Source organism: Camelus dromedarius, chromosome 24 (assembly GCF_036321535.1).
Source record: "Camelus dromedarius isolate mCamDro1 chromosome 24, mCamDro1.pat, whole genome shotgun sequence".
NCBI lineage: Eukaryota > Metazoa > Chordata > Mammalia > Artiodactyla > Camelidae > Camelus > Camelus dromedarius.
In genome coordinates this window covers 17,047,962-17,067,940 of record NC_087459.1, presented here as the reverse complement: position 1 = coordinate 17,067,940, position 19,979 = coordinate 17,047,962, and the positions used below count along the sequence as shown (strand labels likewise).

Sequence of the window (19,979 nt, the reverse complement as noted above, 5' to 3'; positions counted from 1 at the left end):
TGAGAGGAAGGAAGCTTTCTTGGCATACTGATCCAAGCTGCCCCCATTCCCCGGGTTTCAGAGCCTCTGGGAAGAGATGACTTAAGAGAAATCCAGAAAACAAAGACATTGATTTTGCTTTTGGGTTTCACAAGCTGAGGTTTGGCAACAGACAAAAGACCTAGATGATTATATGAACAAAGAAAGCTTGTCTTCCCTGTCCTGAGAACAGATTTCTCAGGATTGGTCAAGAAAGTCAGAGGAGAAGGTGAGGTTAGATGCAAGCATGTTACTGAGAAGAAAGTCCAAGGGCTGCCAGTCCCAAATGGCCCCAGGTTTGTGGATCTGAGACTGAGGGAGATTCCAGAGCTCAACCCAAGCCCTGGCAAGGCTGAAGAGCAGAAATAACCATGGTATGTTTAGGCCACTGGGTCTTGGGCAGCTCCTCCAAACTGCGCCAGCTGCAGAGCAGTAACACCCACCCTCCTCCACCCTGTGAAGTTAGACAACCCCGGTTTCTTCATTTCTGAAATGAGAATAATAAGCCCTATGTAAGGGTGACACAGAATTAAGTGAGCGCATACAGATGAAAGCCCTTTCGAAGTGTCAAGCATTAAACAGACATAAAGGATTATTATTGAGCTTTAAAAAATTATATACACACATGCAATTCCACACAGCCAAGAGGAGCATACATTTTTGAGCTGCTTCACAAACTCTCCTAACTGATCAGCAGAGGACACGCCGTCGGTGCCACACCATCATGGTCCTCACTAACACATGTGCTCCTCCTCATCACAGGTGTCTTTAGGCTTGTGATGGTTTTCTTTTCCGCCACGATCCATGGTTTTATCAACCAATTCCATGGATGCATATTATGATAACATGCACAGATGTATTTGTACACTGATATTTTGGTATCCACAGTTGATAGACACCAAGACAAGAGGAAGGCGCTGTTTCTGTGAAGAGCAGGGCTGGATTAAGAAATTTTGTGGTTTAAACGTTAAAGATTATGGTGATCACTACTGGCTCCCTCATTAACAATAGAAGCCATACTAAGTCATACAATATGACCAGCCAAATTCTAATAATTCCCATTAGAACGACATTGGTACTTTTCTGAGGGGTCCAACTATTTTAAAAAAAAGGTGTGTTTTTTTGACATATAATTGACATGTAACATTACATTAGTTTCAGGTGTACAACATAATTACTTGCTCTCTGTATACACTGTGAAATGATCACAATGTCTAGTTAACATCCATCACCACAGTCACAATTATTTTTCTTGAGATGAAAACTTACAACCTATTCTCAGCAACTTTCATATGTACGATATAGTATTATTATCTATACTAACCATGCTGTACATTACACCTCCATGATTTATTTACTTTGTAACTAGAAGTCTGTATCTTTTGACCATCTTTTTTGATGTCCCTTCTGGTACCGAAGTGTGTGCTTACTAAGCTGAGTCATCCCCAGACTCGTACACAGGAAACCCAGAAAGGCCAAGCTGGGCAGGGCAGAACCCTGGTTGTCAGCACACAGGGAGATGTACGTGAGTGAGCGAACCCAAAACAGAAACGTAACAGCGGATCAAACGCAATGCTCCTAGAACGAGTAGGTCTAATTCAAGATCCGCAGACGATCTCAGGACAAGCCCAGGGAAGCTCGGGCAGCGAGGAGAGTCCCAGGCCCTAGAGGAGTAATAGCAGACAGCGAAAACTTGCAAAGGTCAGGCCAGCCTGCACGAGCCGCTGCAGGCCGGCCCCAAGGACTCACCTAGGAGGTGTGGCTGGAGAGGAGGTGGAGCCAGGCTGGAGGGGCGGGGCTAGGGCCTAATCAAAAGTAGGAGAAGGGAGGGACACGACCCAGAGGGAGGAGTAAGGCCAATTCCCGAAGGAGAAACCAAAGGGATGTGAGTAGAGCCGGAAAGAGGGCGGAACCAGAGGAGGGGAGAACCGGGGTGGGCCAAGCCCGGGCAAGAGAAGGGAGAAGGTCTGCAAGGCGGTGCAGTCTGGGAAATTAAGACCTCGTCGGCCTCCCGGCCAGGCCAGAGGGAGACCAAGACCCAGGCCAGGCCGGACCAAGACACGGAGGGTGGGAAAGGGGCGAGAGGGCGGGGTGGGGACAACCCCAGGATTCAAGGGCGGGCCCAAGTCTGGAGAGCACAGCAGGGTAGGGTCCGAGTCCGGGAGGTGAAGCAGGGGCAGGGACAGGCCGGCGGCGATGGTCAGACGACGGACGGCTGCAGGCCTAGGAAGTGCAGGGCCAGGGCGAGCAGGCCGAGCAGCAGCAGCAGCCCGAGCAGCAGCCGCAGGAGCGTCGGCGCCGCGGATCCGCGGGGCCGCGCGGTCGTGGACTGCACGTACAGCTCCACGGCGTCCGCGAAGCTGAACTTGTCCGGCGCGTAGCCAAGCTGGGCGCGGGCCTTGGCGATCTGGAAGGTGTGCGTCACGGCCACGCTGCGCACCTGCGGGGAGAGGCGGGGCGGCACGAGTGCGCGTGGGACGCAACCTCCACCTTGTTTCTCCGGGAGAGAGAAGCGAGGGCAGGGATTTCCCGTCCGTTGCACAGAGATTTAAAAGGACCCCTGTGTTGGATTTTGCCCCTGCAGATGCCCCCGTCTGGAAGGACTTCCTTTCTCTCTCTCATCTCCATTTTCCTCTAGGGCGCCACCTCCAGGATGCCTTTTCTGCATCTCCCCACGCTATTGAACTCAGTCCCCCCAAAGTGAAGCCCTCACCTCTGCACTCCCCTTCCCCCTCCTAGCACGATTCTGGGGCTCAGGAGGCCCTTGATACATTCTGCCTGTGGCCTGGGTGCGGCTCCCTGGAAAAACGTATCCAGGAAACACTCTTGGCTTTTCAGCCCATAGCTCCAGACCTTGTCTGGCCAGACAGGACCCAGGGCACAGCCTTCACGCCCTCGCTGATTAACTGAGCTTCCCTAAGAGAGCGATTCAATTATGCACAAGTGATTACTCTCCAGGGTTTGAGCTGCGTTTCTGGTATCCGGCAGCCAGATGGCCTGGGGCCCACAAGCTTCACAGGTTGCACTGTGCACTCTGCCTGGCATGGGCTAAATCCTTCCTAGGCCTTATCTCATTTAATCTTGTGAAGTGGTACCACCACCATCTTCTCTTTGGAAAACCAAAGATCAGAGAGGTTAAGTGACTTGCCCAGCATAACACAGGGGATCCAGATTCTAACCCATGTCCTTCCCTGCTAGGCTGAACTGAGGGTACTCTCCCACCTGACTCATTTCTTCCCCTCTTGTTCCTCAGCCAGACACTGGGAAGGGGTCCACTAGCTGCTTGATTCTCCCATGGCCCTGAAGCAGCCCCTGGGGTCAAGCCCCTAGTCTCAGATGCTTGTGTGGGGAGAGAGGGAGAGAGGCAAGTTGTTGTCCCTTTTTGCATCAACTAGTAAGTTCAGCGGTTTGGGGGATATAGCTGTGAACTAGAGAAGCGGGGTCCTGGGACACCGCATTCTCAAATCTCAGGCTTAGATGTCACCTCCTTTGGGAAGCCTCTCTAACTTCTTCAGAATTGGCTTAGGTGCCTCTTCTGTGCACCCTGAAGTTCCTCAGTTTTCCCCCAGTATAGTTGCCTGGTTGCTGGGCTGTCTTCCCCTTTGGACTGTGAGTTCCTTGGGGTAAGGATTGTTTTGCCTCCGTTCCACAGCACAGTGCCTGTCACACAGTAGGTGTTCAATACATAAATGAATGAAAAAAAGCTATGAAGTCAAACTGGAGGGCTGGTTGGTGTGTCATAAACGGGCCAGCAGAGGGCGCCCGAGCCACAGTGCCAAGAAACTCCCCAGCTAATTCGGCAGGGATCCTTTGCCCCTGAGTTGAGGAGGAAACCAAGTGATGGGAGAGGAGCAGAGGCAGGTCACCACCCAACCATAATTCAGCAGCACTTTGGCAGTTATTTTATGTGAATATGGTTCCTGACATTGCACAAGCTAGGGGTTAAGCTTAAAATCATTTAGGTCTGATCTGGTTCCAATCAGCACTGCTCCATACATAAATGCATGGGCAGGTTATCTCACACCCCGCGCCCCCGTCCCCCACCACTGTGTTTCATTTCCTCCTCTGTACGTGAAGGTGGTAACAGAATCGACAGCAGTAGTAGTTGTGAAGATTAAATGAGATAAACACAGTGCCTGCCATTTCACCACCATTCAGTAGATGGTCTCTGTTGTCATTATTCTCCTTCCTCCGCTAGTCTGGATCCTTCAAAGGAGAAACCATAGGGAACTGCTGCTTTCTGCAGCCCATTCTCCATTCCCCGAGGTGGAGAGCACTGAGCTTGGCATATGAAGCCAATTCCAGAACAGTGAGACCTTGAACAAGTCACTAACCTCTGAAGGGCTCAGTTTCTCACCATTAAATGAGATCATAATCTTTTTGCCCTTCCTAACTTAGCAGAGCATCAGGGAGAATCAAATGAGAGAGCAGACTGGACGGATTCTGCAAATAACACCCAACATGACTTGTTACTTTACTGTTTACATTCTGCATTAAAACATCCTCTTCTAAACTGTATACGCAAATGGAAAACTACATCATTATTCGAGAACAGTATTCTGAACCCAGTAGGTACTTAACAGTCAGTGAGCAGGAACTGTGAGCCTAGAACCAACAGGCTATGTGTGTGTGCATGTGTGGTGAAGGCTGGTGGAAAACTGAATGTCACAGAACCTGCCTTCGGGAGCCCTCAGTCTGGCCGGGAAGACAGGCAGCTTTAGAATGAAATGAGGGCCATGAGGGATGGGTTTGGAGCTGTTGTCCTTCAAACCAGGAGAGCACAAGGCCGTGGTTTGGGATGTCATAGAGGAGCTGGGACTACCAGAGTGGGGAAGCGGCAGGAAGGCAAGGGGCCCCCGGGGGCAGGGGCTCCCCTCGCAGCAGCCCACTTACCTCACTCCGGGTGAGCAGCGGTGGGAGGCTGCAGATGGGCCTCAGGGCCAGATGCAAACACTCCATCACCGTGGCTGTGTGGGGAGAGAGGGGCCGGTGACCAGCGTGCCTGCTCCATGCAAGCTCCAGGGAGGCCCTCAGGGACAAATCAATTTGGGGCATTATTTGCTTCGCTAGGGGAAATCTCCACTTTGCAAACATTTTCCTGTCCTTGGATTCCTTTAAATCAGCAGTTGTCAGCACACCCCGGGGAGCCTTGTCTGGCTGTGAGATGTGTCAAAAGTAAGTTGTTATTAATATGAAAGGACTGACATTTAAAAATAAGTCTGAGCAGAATCGCAGTGATCTCTATAATCACGTCTCTCTCTCACTCACTTACTGTTCCAATATGCTCTCTTGAGTAGGAGAGAAAGAAGCTGGGACAGCGGTTCAGCTCAACCGGGGCTGTAAGCTGGACCGCTTTTTAAAGTCTCTTCCTTCTCCTGCCCTCTTGCTTCCTGCAGGCGCTGATGTAATTGGTCTGGGGCGTGGCTGAGGTATTTCTAGATTTTAAAAGCTCCCAGGTGATTCTAATGTGCAGCCAAGGTTAAGAACCACTGAGTTATAGTTAGCTTACTGAGAGCTGGGGATTTACAGACAATCCTCCAGAACTGCCAGAACCTGCGGCTGATCGCTTCTCAGCTGGGGGCAAGGGGTGTCAATCACAGCGGCAACGCTATGCAGGAGAAGTCATCCTGAGCATGTGCTCGGTGGGACAAAAGTTTGCAAACCCCTGCTTTAAATGTCAGGCATCCTGGTGCATTTAGAATGCAACAGATGCAGCTGAGAACTGGGAGGTCTTCCAGGAACACAGCTGTCTGTGACTTGAGGGCACCTGTCCCCGTGGGCTGATCACTCCATGCCTGATGCCTGCGCTCAGCATTCCAGCTGGAAGGAGGCCAGCAGAGGGATGCTGGGGCGTGGGAGGAGAGACTGACGTTCAGGGTGAGGAGGAGAATTTAGGGTCAAAACAGAACCTCCACATGTCCAAAAGCAGCCTAAATGCCATGGTGACCTTGGAGGATGGGCAGCCCCAGGGCTCCCTCTCCTCTGCCCAGCATGGTCCCTTCCACACGGGCTGAAGGGCTGGGCACGGGCTTTGGCGTCAGCAGAGCCCAGGATGGATTCTACTTCTTCTGCCTTCTCACTGCGGCACTGTGGGCAGGTTGCTAACCTGTCAGAGCCTCAGTTGCCTCATCTTTAAAATGGGCCCCATCACACCCACCTCGCAAGTGGAATAGAGATTAAACAGGGCCAGGACTAGGTGAGGGGGAGTGAGGTGTCTCTGGTTTAAAATTTAAGGAGGCACTTGCTCTCAGGGCTGGGCACGTGCACACTGGCCTTGGAGCATCTGAAGCCTGGCAGCAAAGGTTTCCTTAAATTTTGTGCCCTCAATGCCCCACTGGCCTCAACTAGGTCTTGGCCCTGGGTTTAAAATCAGGTAACACATGTACACCTGGCACATGGAGGGTTTCAATACACACGCTTTCCTTACCTGACAGGTAAACCCAGGAAGTAGGCACCTGGATCCAGGGCTGGCTGTACCCCAGCTTCTCAAACTGCAAGGGAACATGGCTTAAATGAGCTGCGGTCCTTCAAGTGCTGCTGTGGAAAGGCCGTGGGGCGACTAGGGCACGTTTGTGCTTTGTCTACCTTCTATTTACTTCTTTCGGGGCCTCACCACTTAGTATAGGGGTCACAAGCAAAATTCCACAAGGCAGGATGTCACCATAAATTGGGAAGCAGGGTGGGAGGGACTGTGGCAAACCGAGGGAGCTCACAGGCCCCAAAAGTGCAGCCATGACCCAGCTCCAGCCAGTTCCAATGTTGCCCACTGGACACTGTTGCCAGAGATGGCCTTTAATGTGAAATTTTCTGATTTTTTTGTAAGTAGGAAAGGGGGACAGAGAGAGAAGATGTGGGGTTCCCCAGATCCTCACTTGGGGTGGGGGCGGTGTCTGGGCACCTACCAGCGGGGCCATCCATTCGAAGAGGTTGACGCTCTCCCCATCATTGATGTAGTAGGCCTGTCCACTCTGAGGGGGACACATGGGGAGGGGGACGGTCACGCACACACCCACCACCTGACCCCACATTCTCAGATGGCTCCCAGCAGCTGCCCTAACCTGAGACAACTCCTGAGCAGCCCTGGGGACAGACCTGGACAAGTCCCTTTGAATTCTGAGGCTGCCGACTGACTAGCTGTGTGACCTTGATGGAGTCACTTAACCTCTCTGTACCTCAGTTTCTTCATCTGAGAAATGGGAGGAAAACAACGGGCTCTTCCTCTTGGGCTGTCATAACGATTAAATGTAATGGTATGTGTAAAATGCTTAGCATTTGGTGCCTGTCATTCTGGAATCAACAACACTTACCTCACAGGGTCATTTTGAGGCGCTAATGATGCTCTAAAAGGACCACCTGTAGTGCCTCGCCCCAGCTTCCCTGGGCCAACAGTCCCATCAGCCAGCATGAGCTGGGGAGATGTGTGTGAGCCAGGAATCCCCTAGGCCTGGGGGACCGGCCTGCAGCCCGCGGGGTAAGGTGGGGGGAACAGTACAGGGGACTCACGGCCACGTAGCCCTTGGCGGCGGTGAGGGCCTCGGCCGCCAGCACGTGTGCCTGCACCAGATTGTGCACGTGGACCCAGTTCATCCGTGTCCTGCGGTCCCCAAATCGGAACATGAATAGCCTCTTCTTGACATGGTTCTGGTGGAGGCCAGGGGACGGGTGAGAAACACAGACCAAGCCTGGAGTGGCTTTAAATTCCATCTACATGCTGAAGGCTCCCAAGTTTCTAGCTCCAGGCCACAGTCCTTTGTCCCAGTCCCACACAGGATGCCTTCCTGACACCTCCACTTGGTCTTCGAATAGACAAGGCGGCCTTGTCCTGTCCAGGAGTGAGCGCCTGATCCCTCCCTCCCCGCAGCCCGCAGCACCCAGTGCTCAGGCCCAAGCCCTGCAGCCACCCTCGACACCACCTCTCACTCTCCACACCCAACCCGTCTGCGTACCCAAGTGTCTCAGCCATTACAGTCTGTCCAGAATCCAGCCACTCCTCACAACCCTGACTGCTGCCTTCATCTCTCACCTGGATAAAGAAATAGCCTCCTAACTGGTCCCCTGCCTCCACCCTCGGCCCCTGCGGGCTGTTCCCCATGCAGCCAGGGGTTCCTTTTGAATCCTAAGTCAGATCACATCTCCCCTGCTCAGAACCTTCCAGGGCGCCCATCCTTGCAGAGTGGATGGCCGAGGAGGCCCTTCTGCTCCCCACCCAGCTACTCTCTGATTTGTCCCCCAACCCAGACTCCCTCGCTCAGCTTCTCCCACCAATCAGGCTCCTTCTGTGCCTCCAGCCTGGCGCTGGGACTACATACCGCCACGCGGGGCAGGTGCCTCTGCTCTTCGGGGCCGTAGATCCCTGGGGGCCGAAGCACACACGTCCGCAGAGTGCCTCCTCCTATGATACAGGGGAGGCCGGTCAGGGTCCCGGGAGTTGGGGTGGATGAGCAAGGAGAGGGACAGAAAGGCTGTCCACATCTCCTGGTCCTTACCCAGATAGGTTGGTAGAGAAGGCAGGTCCTTGGGGTGTCCTTATTTAATTAATCATTCTCTAAGTCGATCACATAGTCATTCAACAAACACTGTTCAGCATCACCCCTGTCCCTGACCTGCCCTGCCCTGCACCAGCACTGGGCCCTGGGATGGATACTGTGAAGAATCGAAGGATGACCAAGAAATGGCCCCTGCCAGTAACAGAGACAAGACCTACATGCAGCTATCTGCATGACCCATAAAAGTTTATCCAGCACTTGACAGACATGATATCCTTCAACTCCCCTGAGTCCTACTGTGCCCATTCTACAGATGAGCACAGACCCACATGCTCTCATGCCTATAGCTGTAGTTCTTTCCTTTTTCTGGTTATCAGTTAAAGACCATGGAGAGGTCCTACTATGTGCCTGGCATTCTGATAAGCCTGGACTTTTTCCCTCAAGGCAACCCTATGAGTGGGAGCTGTTATTATCCCTGTCTTATGCATAAAAGAACTAAGGCTCAGAGAAGGAAAGTGATTTGCCTAAGGGCACACAGCTCATCCTAGTGGAGCTGAGATGGGGACTAAAGCCCAGGCTCTTTCCACTGACAGCATGAGAGCTGGGGGTCTGTCTCCCTAACTCTCACTGCTCTGTGCCAGCAGAGTCCCCAGACCAAGACAGAGCTTGGTCCAGGGCTTCCCAAATTCTCTGCTGAGGGGCCCTCTTGGCACAAGTGGGAACATGTCTCTCCGGGGAAGTCTTGGGGTACAGCCTGAAGAGCTGCCCCAAACAGATTCCTTTTAAATCTTAAGAAAGATTATAAAATGTTCTATGTGTTCTTATAATCCATTTGTACTTTAGATTAAATTTTTTTAAAACTACTTATTTGTAAACTGCTTGACTCCCAGCCACAACTCCTGAACTGAGACGGAGCCTCTGAAAGATGTCCCACTTCCCCGAGGCTCAGGTTCCCCAAGCAGCCGTGCCCCTTGTTTGGGGAGCCGAGTGTATGCCAACCTTTGGGACCAGAAGCCCACCTTCCTCAGGGGCCAGGTCTAGGGGGACCGTCAGTCTAGATGCGCTGCTCTCCTCTGAGCTGGTGGCCACGGGACCCAAGCTGGGCCAATGCCATGGCCTCACACAGGAATGTGACTCTCGGCATCACTGATGTGGGATCTAAAATCCTAGGAGTGGGTTCATCCTGAGAGGCTGATCACCAGCTCCTGCCACCCAGGTCCCTGGAGCTGCCCCGACCTTGTCCTTTCTAAGCCCTGGTGGTCATTTCTCTGGAATCTATTTTCCAGAATATTTCCCATATCCTTCCAGTATAAATTCACTTTTCCCCACAAATTAGCCAGGGCTGGTGTCTTTGGGTCAGAACCAAGCATCCTGCCTGCTCTCCCTCGAACACCCTCACTTTACAATGAGGCCCAGTGTAGTGGCTTGAGGGGGTGGCCCCTGAAAAGATACATCCACATCCTGGAAACTGTGGATCCAATTTTACTTGGAAAAGTGATCTTTGAAGATGTAAGTAAGGATCTAAAAATGAAATGATCCTGTATTATCCAGGTGAGCCCTAAATCCAATGTCACGTATCCTTATAAGAGACTCACAGAGAAGAGACAGGTCAAGAAGAGAGGCCACGTGAAGACAGAGACAGAGACCAGGGTGAAGCAGCCACACACCAAGGAAGGACCCCAAGCTTCTGGGGCCACCAGAAGCTGGAGGAGACAAGGAAGGACTCTCCCCTCATGTCTTTGGAGGGAGCACAGCCCAAACGACACTTTGATTTCAGACGCCTGGCTGTGAACTGTGACAACTATGGGAGAAGAAATTTCTGTTGTTTCAAGCCACTAGGTTTGTGGTAATTTGTGTCGGTGGCCTTAGGACACTAAAGACACCAAGAGACAGGAGGATACAGAGCATTCACACTGAGCTGGGGTCTGCACTGTCTCAGGACCCCGCTACAGGGACCAGGGACCGCCATGCCAGGTTAGAGGCAGCGTCTCAGGGACCGGCTTGTGTAGTAGGGACTGGAAATCACCCAGGGTGACCGTGGCTGGACTCCTGGGAGGCAGGTATCAGGTGAGCTTTTCTGTAAACAGCCTGCAGCTAATTTTAAACTCTGGGTCACCTGGGTATGGTGTGGGGGGGGAGGTCGGGTTGCAGCTGATGTTGTCCGGCGGGGCTGGGCCCAGGGTATCCATGACTCCCCTGACTGTGGAAAGCTGGGGATGCTCATATCAATAATTCTCAGCCAGAGGATTAGGTGTCTGGCTCATAGGCTGCTGGTCCAGGCAGGGGAGGCCCCAGGTAGAGAAGAGACTTCAACTGCACAGGGTCTAACCCCTGGAAAGACAGAGCTGGATGTTCCCACTGGATGAGGGGCCAAGGCCTGACAGGCCCAGGGTGAGGGGGTAGGGTGGGGAGGATTTTACGGAAAAGAGACCTACTCGGCCATAGCTACTGTCAAGCCCCAGGCTCTGGTGTTTCCCCTGGTGGGGAGGGGGTTCAAATCCCACCTCGCCACCTAATAGCGATGTGACCCTCAGCTAAATCAGCAAACCTTTCAGCCTCAGCTTTCTCTTCTGTAAATTTGAGGATTATAATTTCAAACATCCTTCACTCTCCAAATCCACTTGACTTCCTGAGTTTAGACAGTGAGGGAAACCAGGTTTTCTGATTCTTTTTAGTTTCTGAATTTCAGAAAGCAAACAGTGATAATCTGGATCACAGAGAATTTATCTGAATCTGACTCCTGAGGTTAGAAAGGAAGGGAGACCTCAGGTTCTTACCTCGTCTGGCTGCTGTGAAGAGTTATTGAGACTTGTGCAGATAAAATTAGCATGCAAAATAGGGCCTGGCAAGCAGCAAGCACCTGATAAACTCAAGCTGTCTATGTTGTTTTTTTAACAGTCCAAATCATTATTTTATTCTCACTCAAGGTTTTTTGAGCTGAATTCCAATATTATCCCCGTTTTTTCACAGATGCAGAGACAGGCTGGGAGGGGATAAGTGTACCGCCCAAGATCCCACAGCTGACAGCAGGTGGAGCTTGGATTTGAACTCAGTTCAGTCTGGTGCCAGCACATGGGTGCTGAGCCACTGTGCCCTCCTCTATTGTCACTTCTCTATGACAATCCAGTAAGGCAGACGAGGCTGATTTTTCTGGGAGTTACTGAAGGGCCCCTCAGGTGCATGACCCTTGCAAAGTGCTATACCTCACTGCATCTTCATAAACTTGTACTCTTGTCTAAAGAGGGTCCTGAAAACTGGATCCCCTCCTATGTGGCAGAAAAGAGAGCCAGATTTGGGCTTTCCCAAGTGTCTCCCCACCAGACCAGGAGCAACGTGAGGGCAGAGACTGGGCCTGCCATCTTCCAGGCTGTATCCCTGGCAGGGTGTGGGCACACAACAGGTGTTCAGAATTTGTTGGATGATGAATGCCCAAGGCCTTGGGGAGGTGTCCTTTGGAAGGAAAGAGGGCCCCAGAAAGCTATCAGCTAAAAGCTAGAGTCACACTTGCTGCAGGAAGACAGCAGTGGGCATGCATGCTGGCCGTGAGCAGGGCCCCCAGTACTCACCTAGGAGAGGTGTCCCATTGGCCATGAGGATCAACTGGTCGGCGATGGCTTTGGTTCGGGAGTAGTGGTCCATGTGCTGCCAGGGGACAGGGAGAACAGAGCCACTGGACGCGGGTCGGTGACACTGCCGGCAATGCCTGCCTGGCCTCAGAGCTGCACCTTTGCAGCAGACCACGTGGGGGTCCATTTCTAGGGATCCGCACTGGGAAATGGCCAAGCCTGGAGCCCTACTGCCCCTCCTCTCCCTCTGTGTGGGACCCACAGGAACAACAGAGACAGTTCAGAGGAGTAACAATGACCAGGGGCTCCTTGATTCAGCGAGGCTCCTGCCAGCCCCAGGGCCTGCTCTGGGAAGTGGGGGCTGGACGAGCGTCGGATGGACCGTTGACATGTAGTCCCTTAGTGCTCACACGGCATTTTCACATACATCATCTCATTTCCAGCTCTCCATGTCCCCACAGGGTGGTGTTATCGCACCCAGATGAAAAAGGAAGGGCTCAGAGTGAAGAGATTTGCTCAGGGCCCCACAGTAGAAAGTGGCTTTGGTGGCTCAAAGTCAGGTCTGTGTGATTTCAAAGCCCCTGCTGGCATGACCAGCCAAAGTAGAAGAGGACTTGTGCCACCCTAGTTTGGGGACCCTTTGTTCCTGGGGGTCACCTTGAGTTGTGAAGTTGACCCTGGCTCTGCCCCTCCCTACCCTTTGGATTGTGGGTCCCAGGCCCACTGGCCCCGCCCACCTCTCCTGGAAGCCGAGTACCTTCTCCAGTGGGAAATATGGCACAGAGTCCTCATCACCCTGCTCTATGGGCTTCCCGCCGAATGCGACATTGACCGTGCTGGTGTAGATGAGCCTTGGAACCCGCCGGCGGACACAAACTGCAGTGACAGGTGCACACAGCGACACACAGACACACAGACACACAGACGGGGCTGATGTGAGCAGAGAGCTGGCTGAGGAGGTGCCCACGGGACCAAACTGGGTGAATCCACTGATCTCTAGCCAGCCGCCAGCACACATCCTGGCTCAGAAGGGAAAGACCTCCCTCCCTCAACTGGGGGAGAGGTCCAGTCCCTGCTCCGTGGGCCCCTGGGGGCCGAGCCGGCTCACTCTCAGTGTGGCTGTGGCCCCTGAGCTACCTTGCCAGGGACAGGTCAGAAGAAAGTCTGCTCGATGGGGACACAGAAGAGACACACTCAAAAACGACAGGGAAAGACAGGATGCAGGTCAGGCAGCACATGCCCAGGGAGCCCAGATGTGGGGCTTCTGTTCTGGTCCTTCAGCAACTTTTCTTCTCCTGACCCCTAAGCCCTCTGTGGAAACGTCACTCCCTGTGTCCTCAGATATGCCGAGGCCACACCGAGTCACCCCATGCCGGGGCCTGGGCAGGCCTGCAGAGCAGGAAGGATGTGCTGCCCACAGGCCCTCCGCTGAGGGGGCAGAGGGAGAGGAGGAGGCCCTGGTCTCCGTCCCTCCTCCACCCTGTCCCCTAGAGCTGGGCCTGTGGCAGGAGTAGGGAGAGAAGTGGGAAACACACGGCAGGTCACACTCCACTCTGAGCGCCTACCATCAATCACTAGTTTGGTGCCTCCAACATTTATAGACTCAATCTGCTTTTTTTGCAGCTAAAAGACAAGACGGAGGTGGGAGAGTCAGGTGCTGCCTCACGCCTTGTTGCTGAGGCCATGAGGCTGGGCTTGGGTGGGGCAGGGCGGGGGCTGCAGCTCAGAGGCGGGGATCCCAGGGTGGGGGCCCCACAGGCAGTGCGGGGGCCTTGGGTCCAGTGCCTCTCTCTGCCACCATCTCCCTGGGCCAGCTGGGGAGATTCCGTCTTGCACCTGACCCTCAGCTCCCTCATCTGTAAAGTGAGGGCAGACCCCCTTGGGTGGTTGGCAGGATTTAATAAGCCCTGTGGGAGGACCTGGTATAGGGCTTGACAAAGAAAAAGGACTCAAATGTGCTGGATTGCTTCCTGGCTCTAGAAATCTCAGCTCCCTTACGTGTAAGATGGACACAGTAATACTGTCCAAGCGAAGGGGCTGGGGTGTGAAAAATGAAAACTGGGCTACAGGGAAAGCTGCTGGTGCCCCAGGGACAGGGTGAAGCCTTGACGACTCATTTAATCCCTACAACCACACGAGGAGGAGGTGAGTTCCGTACTGATTTTTAAACTATATTTATTCTTGTTGCAGTTGTTTTTAATAGTAATACAATCACAAGGTTAAAAAGTTCAATCAGTAAAGAAGGTGCACAGTGAAGAGGAAATTTCCCTCCCCCTCCTTATTCCAAGTCTCCTTTTTCCCTCCCCAGAGGCAACCACTGTTACCAGCCTCTGTATTTCTAGAGATAATATACCCTTATTAACACCAGCATATAAGCATGTGTGAGTATGTAGCTTTTTTTTTTTAACCTACTCTTTTTTTTTTGTGGGGGGAGGTAATTAAGTTTACTTATTTACTTTTGATGGAGGTACTGAGGATTGAACCCAGGACCTTGTGCATGCCAAGCATGCACTCTACCACTGAGCTATACCCTCCTCCCCTGTAGCTTTTTTTTTTTTAAACGAAAATGTCAAACACAGTGTTTTTGCATCTTGGAAATTGTTCCGTTATCAGCACATATTGAATGATCTCATTCTTTTAAATGGCTGCATAGAATTTCATTGTATGTGTATAGATAACATTTATTTAAATAGTCCCCAACTTGGGGGAGGGTATAGCTCATGTGGTACATGCCTGAGGTCCTGGGTTCAATCCCCAGTACCTCCTCTAATTAAATAAGTAAATAAACCTAATTACCTTCCCCCTCCAAAAAATTAAAATAAATAAAATAATAAAAAATAGTCCCCAGTTGATGGACATGTAGGTTATTTCCGGTTTGGTTCATAAACAATGCTGTAAATATACAAAGAAGTGTAATTTCTGAGTCAAAGAGTGTTGTACACTTTGATAAATACTGTTACACTGTTCTCTGCAGAGACTGTGACAGAAGTACTTGTAATGGCCTCACTTTGTGGATGAAGAAACGGAGGCTCAGAGAGGTTAAGTTAACTTGCCCTAGTCACACAGCTAGAAAATGGCAGAACTGGCATTTGGTCCCAATGGATGCAAAACACAGGCAGGGTGCAGCCCAAACCCTCCCTGGAATAGGTGATGAGCAGTAATGAACACCCGGGGAGTGAGGTGGGTGGGCAGAGCCAAGGCCTGAATCCAGGCCCTGTGTGTGAGGGGCTCACCTTCTCAGCACCAGACATTCCGTAGGAGGCCACGTGGAAGACACAGTCCACCCCTTCGAAGGCGCGGTACAGGGCTTCTGCATCACGGACATCAGCCTGGAACGGAGAAGGAAGACACAGAGGTAGGAGGCCTTGGTCCAAGGCACTCAGAGGTAACCGCTGTGTACCTTGCCAGGTCCCAGAGCTGGTCCCCTGACCCCACCTGGGGCTAGAATCTACAGGGCCAGGAGCAGCTGTGGGACAGGGTTTACTAGATGATTCTACCAGGCTTCTTAGCCGTCAGCCCCATTTATGGAGCTAAGTCACAGAGGCTGTGCTCAGCGTTCTACATGCACTGTCTCCTCAACTCCCCATGAGACCCTTGTAAAGCAGATATTGTTGGTGTCCCCTTTCTATGGATGTAGATGTGAGGCTCAGAGGGGTGGCACCCTGTGGCCATGGCTGCCTGGCTGGGAGCTGGGGTTGGAGCTGAAACATTCTGACCCCAGAGGCCATGCCCTTCAACACCACGCCACTGGGTACACATCAGACACTGTTCCCCGCCCTCCACCACCAGCCAGGGCCCCCCACACCCCCAGCTCCGCAGGATCCTCATCACTGCACCTGAATGAACTCGGTCCCTGAGCACAGCTCCCACTGGGGTCTGCGGAGGTCGAGCAGGATGACAGAAGTGCCACTCTTGGCCAGGCTAGAACCCAGGCTAAAGCCCAGGTAGCCTCCTCCTCCAGTCACCAGGACCTTCTGCCTAGAGGCCTGCACAGGTGTGGCCTGAGTCTTCTGCTGCAGTGGCGGTGATGGGGCTGTCATTGGCTCAGTAGGTTTGTACCCAGTCTCTGATCCCCGTCTGGGCCCAGGCCTGACTGCTGGCCCAGATAATGGTAAAGCTCCTGAACCAGGTACAGACCCAGTTCCTAGTCCAGGCCCCAGAGCTGGTCCAGGTCCTGTAGCAGCACCAGACCCCAACACTGCACCAGGCCCTTGTCCAGGTCCCAGAGCAGCACCAGGCCCCAACACTGTACCAGGCCCTTGTCTAGGTCCCAGAGCAGCAACAGGCCCCAGCCCAGGCCCCGACACTCCCCCAGGCCCTGGCCCAGGCCCCGACACCGCACCAGGCCCTTGTCCAGGTCCCAGAGCAGCACCAGGCCCTGACCCAGGCCCCGACACTCCCCCAGGCCCTGGCCCAGGTCCCGAAGAAGCACTGGGTCTTGATCCAGGTTCTAGAACCACATCAGGCCTAGGCCTAGGCCCCGAAATGGTACCAGGCCCCAACCCAGGCCCCAGAATAGCACCAGGACCTGGCCCAGGGCCTGGAACAGTACCAAGCCCGGGTCCATGTCCAGACACAACACCAGGCCCCAACCCAGGTCTGGACACAGCACCAGGCCCCGGCCTAGGAGCTGACTCAGACCCCAGGCCTGAGACCCCCGCCCAGGCCTGGCAGACAGGGCAGCTCTGCTGGCCCTGCCCCGCAGCTTTGCACGCCTCTGCAGAGGAGCCTGCTGGATTGGGCTTCATCTTCTACTGAGCCATGTGAACCCAGGATCTGTCCAGCTGTAGGGAAAAACAACATGTACATTCTAGGGTTTTCTCAAGTCACATGGATTATCAGACCCCTGGGGACTGAGGGGACCTCCTGGTAAGAATTAGAGACCCTCTGAGCTCCCAGTGAACAGTTTCAGAATCTTGAGAACTTCCAAGGTGGCTGCCACCTTTCTCAGAGAGAGTCTGAGTCTGAGACAAAGCAACCAGGCCTTGGGTTTCACAGCTGGGGAAACCAAAGCACAAAGTCACACTGCGTGGCTGAGATTTACACCAAGCATTCCTGAATAGTCTACCAGTTCCATAAAATCTTGGTTCTTGGTCCCTTAAAATCTTGTAGTACAAGAGGGAGACAGACTAAATCATGCCAAGGGGAATGCCACTAAACTGGGTGGTGCCTGCTTTCTGATGGGGAAATTGGGAGGACTTCCTGGAGGAGGAGAGAAGGAGAACTAGGAGGAGGTGGAAGACAGGGAGGAATCCACATGGGATCCAAAAGGGCCCTGGAAACTTGCAAAGTGTGGCATCACCTCTGCCCTGGCAACTGCTGCCTCTGGTTCTCCCAGGTCCCCCAGCAGTGCAGATGACTGGGACCACAAGGTCTGCCCAAGCTCCCTGTGGGCTTCAGGATCAGGTTTGTGGGCTTTGGGGGCCAGCACTGAGGATCCTGTCCTCCTCACTCTAGACAATGCAAATCAGGCCATCAGTCACTGCCACCATCGTCTCACCTCCCCACCTACTGTTGCATCTGAGGATAAGTCTGGACCAAGGGCGAGATCACCACTATCATCATTAATAACAGCAGCAACTGTGTACTGCGGGCCTACTGTGTGCCAGGCCCTGTGGATACAGAGATAGGTAAGTATCTGCCCTATCGTCGCCTGGAGTGACAGCTATGGGGTGTATGTTTTAGTTTCCTCTGTCACAGTCCTGCTCTCCAAAGTTCTGAGTGAGGGATAAAGTCATGCCCCATACAGATACTGGCACTCATGGGTTTAACAGGGAGGGGAGACACCCCAATCTGAGTCCTCGCAAGGGATGAGTCTAACTCCCCCATTGGGAAGGGAAGGGTGCAGCCTCGGAGTAGAGTCCTCCTCCAGGCCCAGGGGACTCTGTCCTGGGGAAGAGTCTGTGGCACCAGAGCTGCTGTCTATCCTGTGGGGATGCTTTCTGTGACAAAGGCTGGAAACCCGCGTCGGGTCCCGTTTGCTGGGTGTGCCCTTTGGCAAGATCGTTGTAACCTCATTGCACCTCAGTATCCACAGCGGTCCAATGGACCCACATAACCCTGGCTGTCCTGTCTACTTCCCAGAGCGGTCATGAGGGAACAGAGAGCAGAGCCCTCACAGGCCACTGGTAGGCAAGCCTCCAGGAGCGGTGGGGTCAATGTAGAATCACTGGTTCCCAGTCCTGTGCCTGGCACAAAGCAGGCCAACCGTAACAACTGCTGAATGAATGAATAAACTCCAGGCTGTTCTGCCTCTCGGAGACCTACAGCCAAGCACCTGGCTGACCCTGGGTATTGCCGCACTTAATCCCCCGACTTCTGTGCGACAGAGGCTCCTGTTCCCATCACCCTGGGAGAGAAACTGAGACTCAGAGAACATTCATGAACTCTGATGGAGTCTCAGTACAATGGCTCGTCCTGGATCCAGACCGATGGGGACCCAAATAGGGGTTGGATGAGAAGAACCGGTAAAAGCGGTAGGACAGACCCCGGGCGTGTCGGCCTCGCAGGGCTGGCAGGAGCGGGTCCCCCACGCCAAGATCGGCCGGCGGGGCAGCTCGGGGTCGGGTCCTCCCTCCGCGCGCCCCCGCCCGCGCCCCCGGCCCCGCCCCGGCTGCGCTCACCCGCCCGGGCTCCCGCAGCGCTGCGTGCTCCCGGCTGCGCCCGCGTGTCCGTCCGTCTACGCGCCGGGCTCCGCGCGGCCGGGCCGCCGCCTCCTCGGGGCGGGGCCGGACTGGGCTCCCCGGACCGCCCCGCGCCCGCCCCGCGCGGGTTTTCTCCGTCTCTGTCCGCCCACGACACGTCTCTAAGGCGGGACCCGCTGGCTCTCAGAGGGGAAACTGAGGCGGGTCGAGGGGTAAAATGGGCCCGCGTTGTAGCTGGGGAAAGGAAGCGAAGGCCCTGCGTGCCGGTCCCTGTCCTGCCCGCATAGTCGGCCTAGAGCCCCGCGAAACGGTGTTTCTCCACCCACCTACCCATCCATGTCTTCTCGCACAGAGTCCTGTCTGTTCAGCCAGCCTCCAGCCTTTCTGCCCACCCTCCCTCCCTTCTTCCTCTCTTTTATCTATTCATTATCCCACCTATTCTTCCATCCCTCTCTTTGTTATTCTCCAATGTTCCACCAATTTTAAACTATTTTTTGTCCATTCATCTATTCACCTGTAATTCTGTCTTTCCACCTATCCATCGAATTCATTCCAAACATCTTTCTTTCCTCCCTGCCACCCATCTATCATCTCTTCCTTTCTTGTGTTCTTTCACCCATTTCCAGGTTATCCAGTCTCCGCTGCCATCGTTCCACTTGTAATAGGTGATTCCTCAGTGCTGTCCCTTCCCTTGCACTGGGGACCCAGATGGATCACATCATCCCTGGAAAACTCATTTGCAAGTGGCAGTGGCAGAGGGGCAGGCATGTGCCCAACAGCAGGCACAGCTGCTGTAACAGACCTACTGGGGGCTGTGCTCCCAGAGCTGACTCAGAGCGCTGAGGTTTGGTTACTTTGGCTGAAGAGGGCTACTTGAAAGGCTTCACGCGTGTGAACATCCTCCTTGGGCATAGGTGGGTGTGGGGAAGAGGAAAGCAAAACCTCTGCCAGCACATGCTACGTGCCAGGTGGCAAGTTACCTTGCTTAATCCTTGTCAGTCGCATCATTTGCAGATATTTGCTCCCATTCCACATGTTGTGTATGTGCTCTTTTGTGTCTGGTTTCTTTTGCCCAACATTGTTCATAAGATTGATGCATCTTGTTGAATACAGCTGTAGTTTGTTCTTTTTAAATTGATGTGTAGTATTCCACTTCACAAATATATCACAATTTATTTGTCCATTCTACCATTGATGGGCATTTTTAAGTAGTTTCCATTTTCTGACTCTTATGAACAAAGCTGCTATGAGCATTCTTGCATATG

The 19,979-nt window shown here is 53.3% G+C and overlaps 1 protein-coding gene across 1 annotated transcript; it reads right to left on the bottom strand.

Annotated features, from left to right (window-relative positions):
• Window positions 1–1,591: 1,591 nt before the first annotated feature.
• On the bottom strand, window positions 1,592–19,626 carry SDR42E2 (short chain dehydrogenase/reductase family 42E, member 2). Its single transcript, XM_064478779.1, has 13 exons — window positions 19,569–19,626; window positions 18,500–18,875; window positions 15,907–16,543; window positions 15,304–15,399; window positions 13,636–13,693; window positions 12,828–12,946; window positions 12,071–12,146; window positions 8,328–8,410; window positions 7,522–7,659; window positions 6,921–6,986; window positions 6,446–6,509; window positions 4,912–4,985; window positions 1,592–2,458 (listed from the first exon to the last, which is right to left on the bottom strand). Exons 1-13 carry the CDS (start codon window positions 19,624–19,626, stop codon window positions 2,219–2,221), a joined length of 2,085 nt encoding a protein of 694 aa, XP_064334849.1. The 3' UTR covers window positions 1,592–2,218.
• Between the last annotated feature and the right edge of the window lie 353 nt (window positions 19,627–19,979).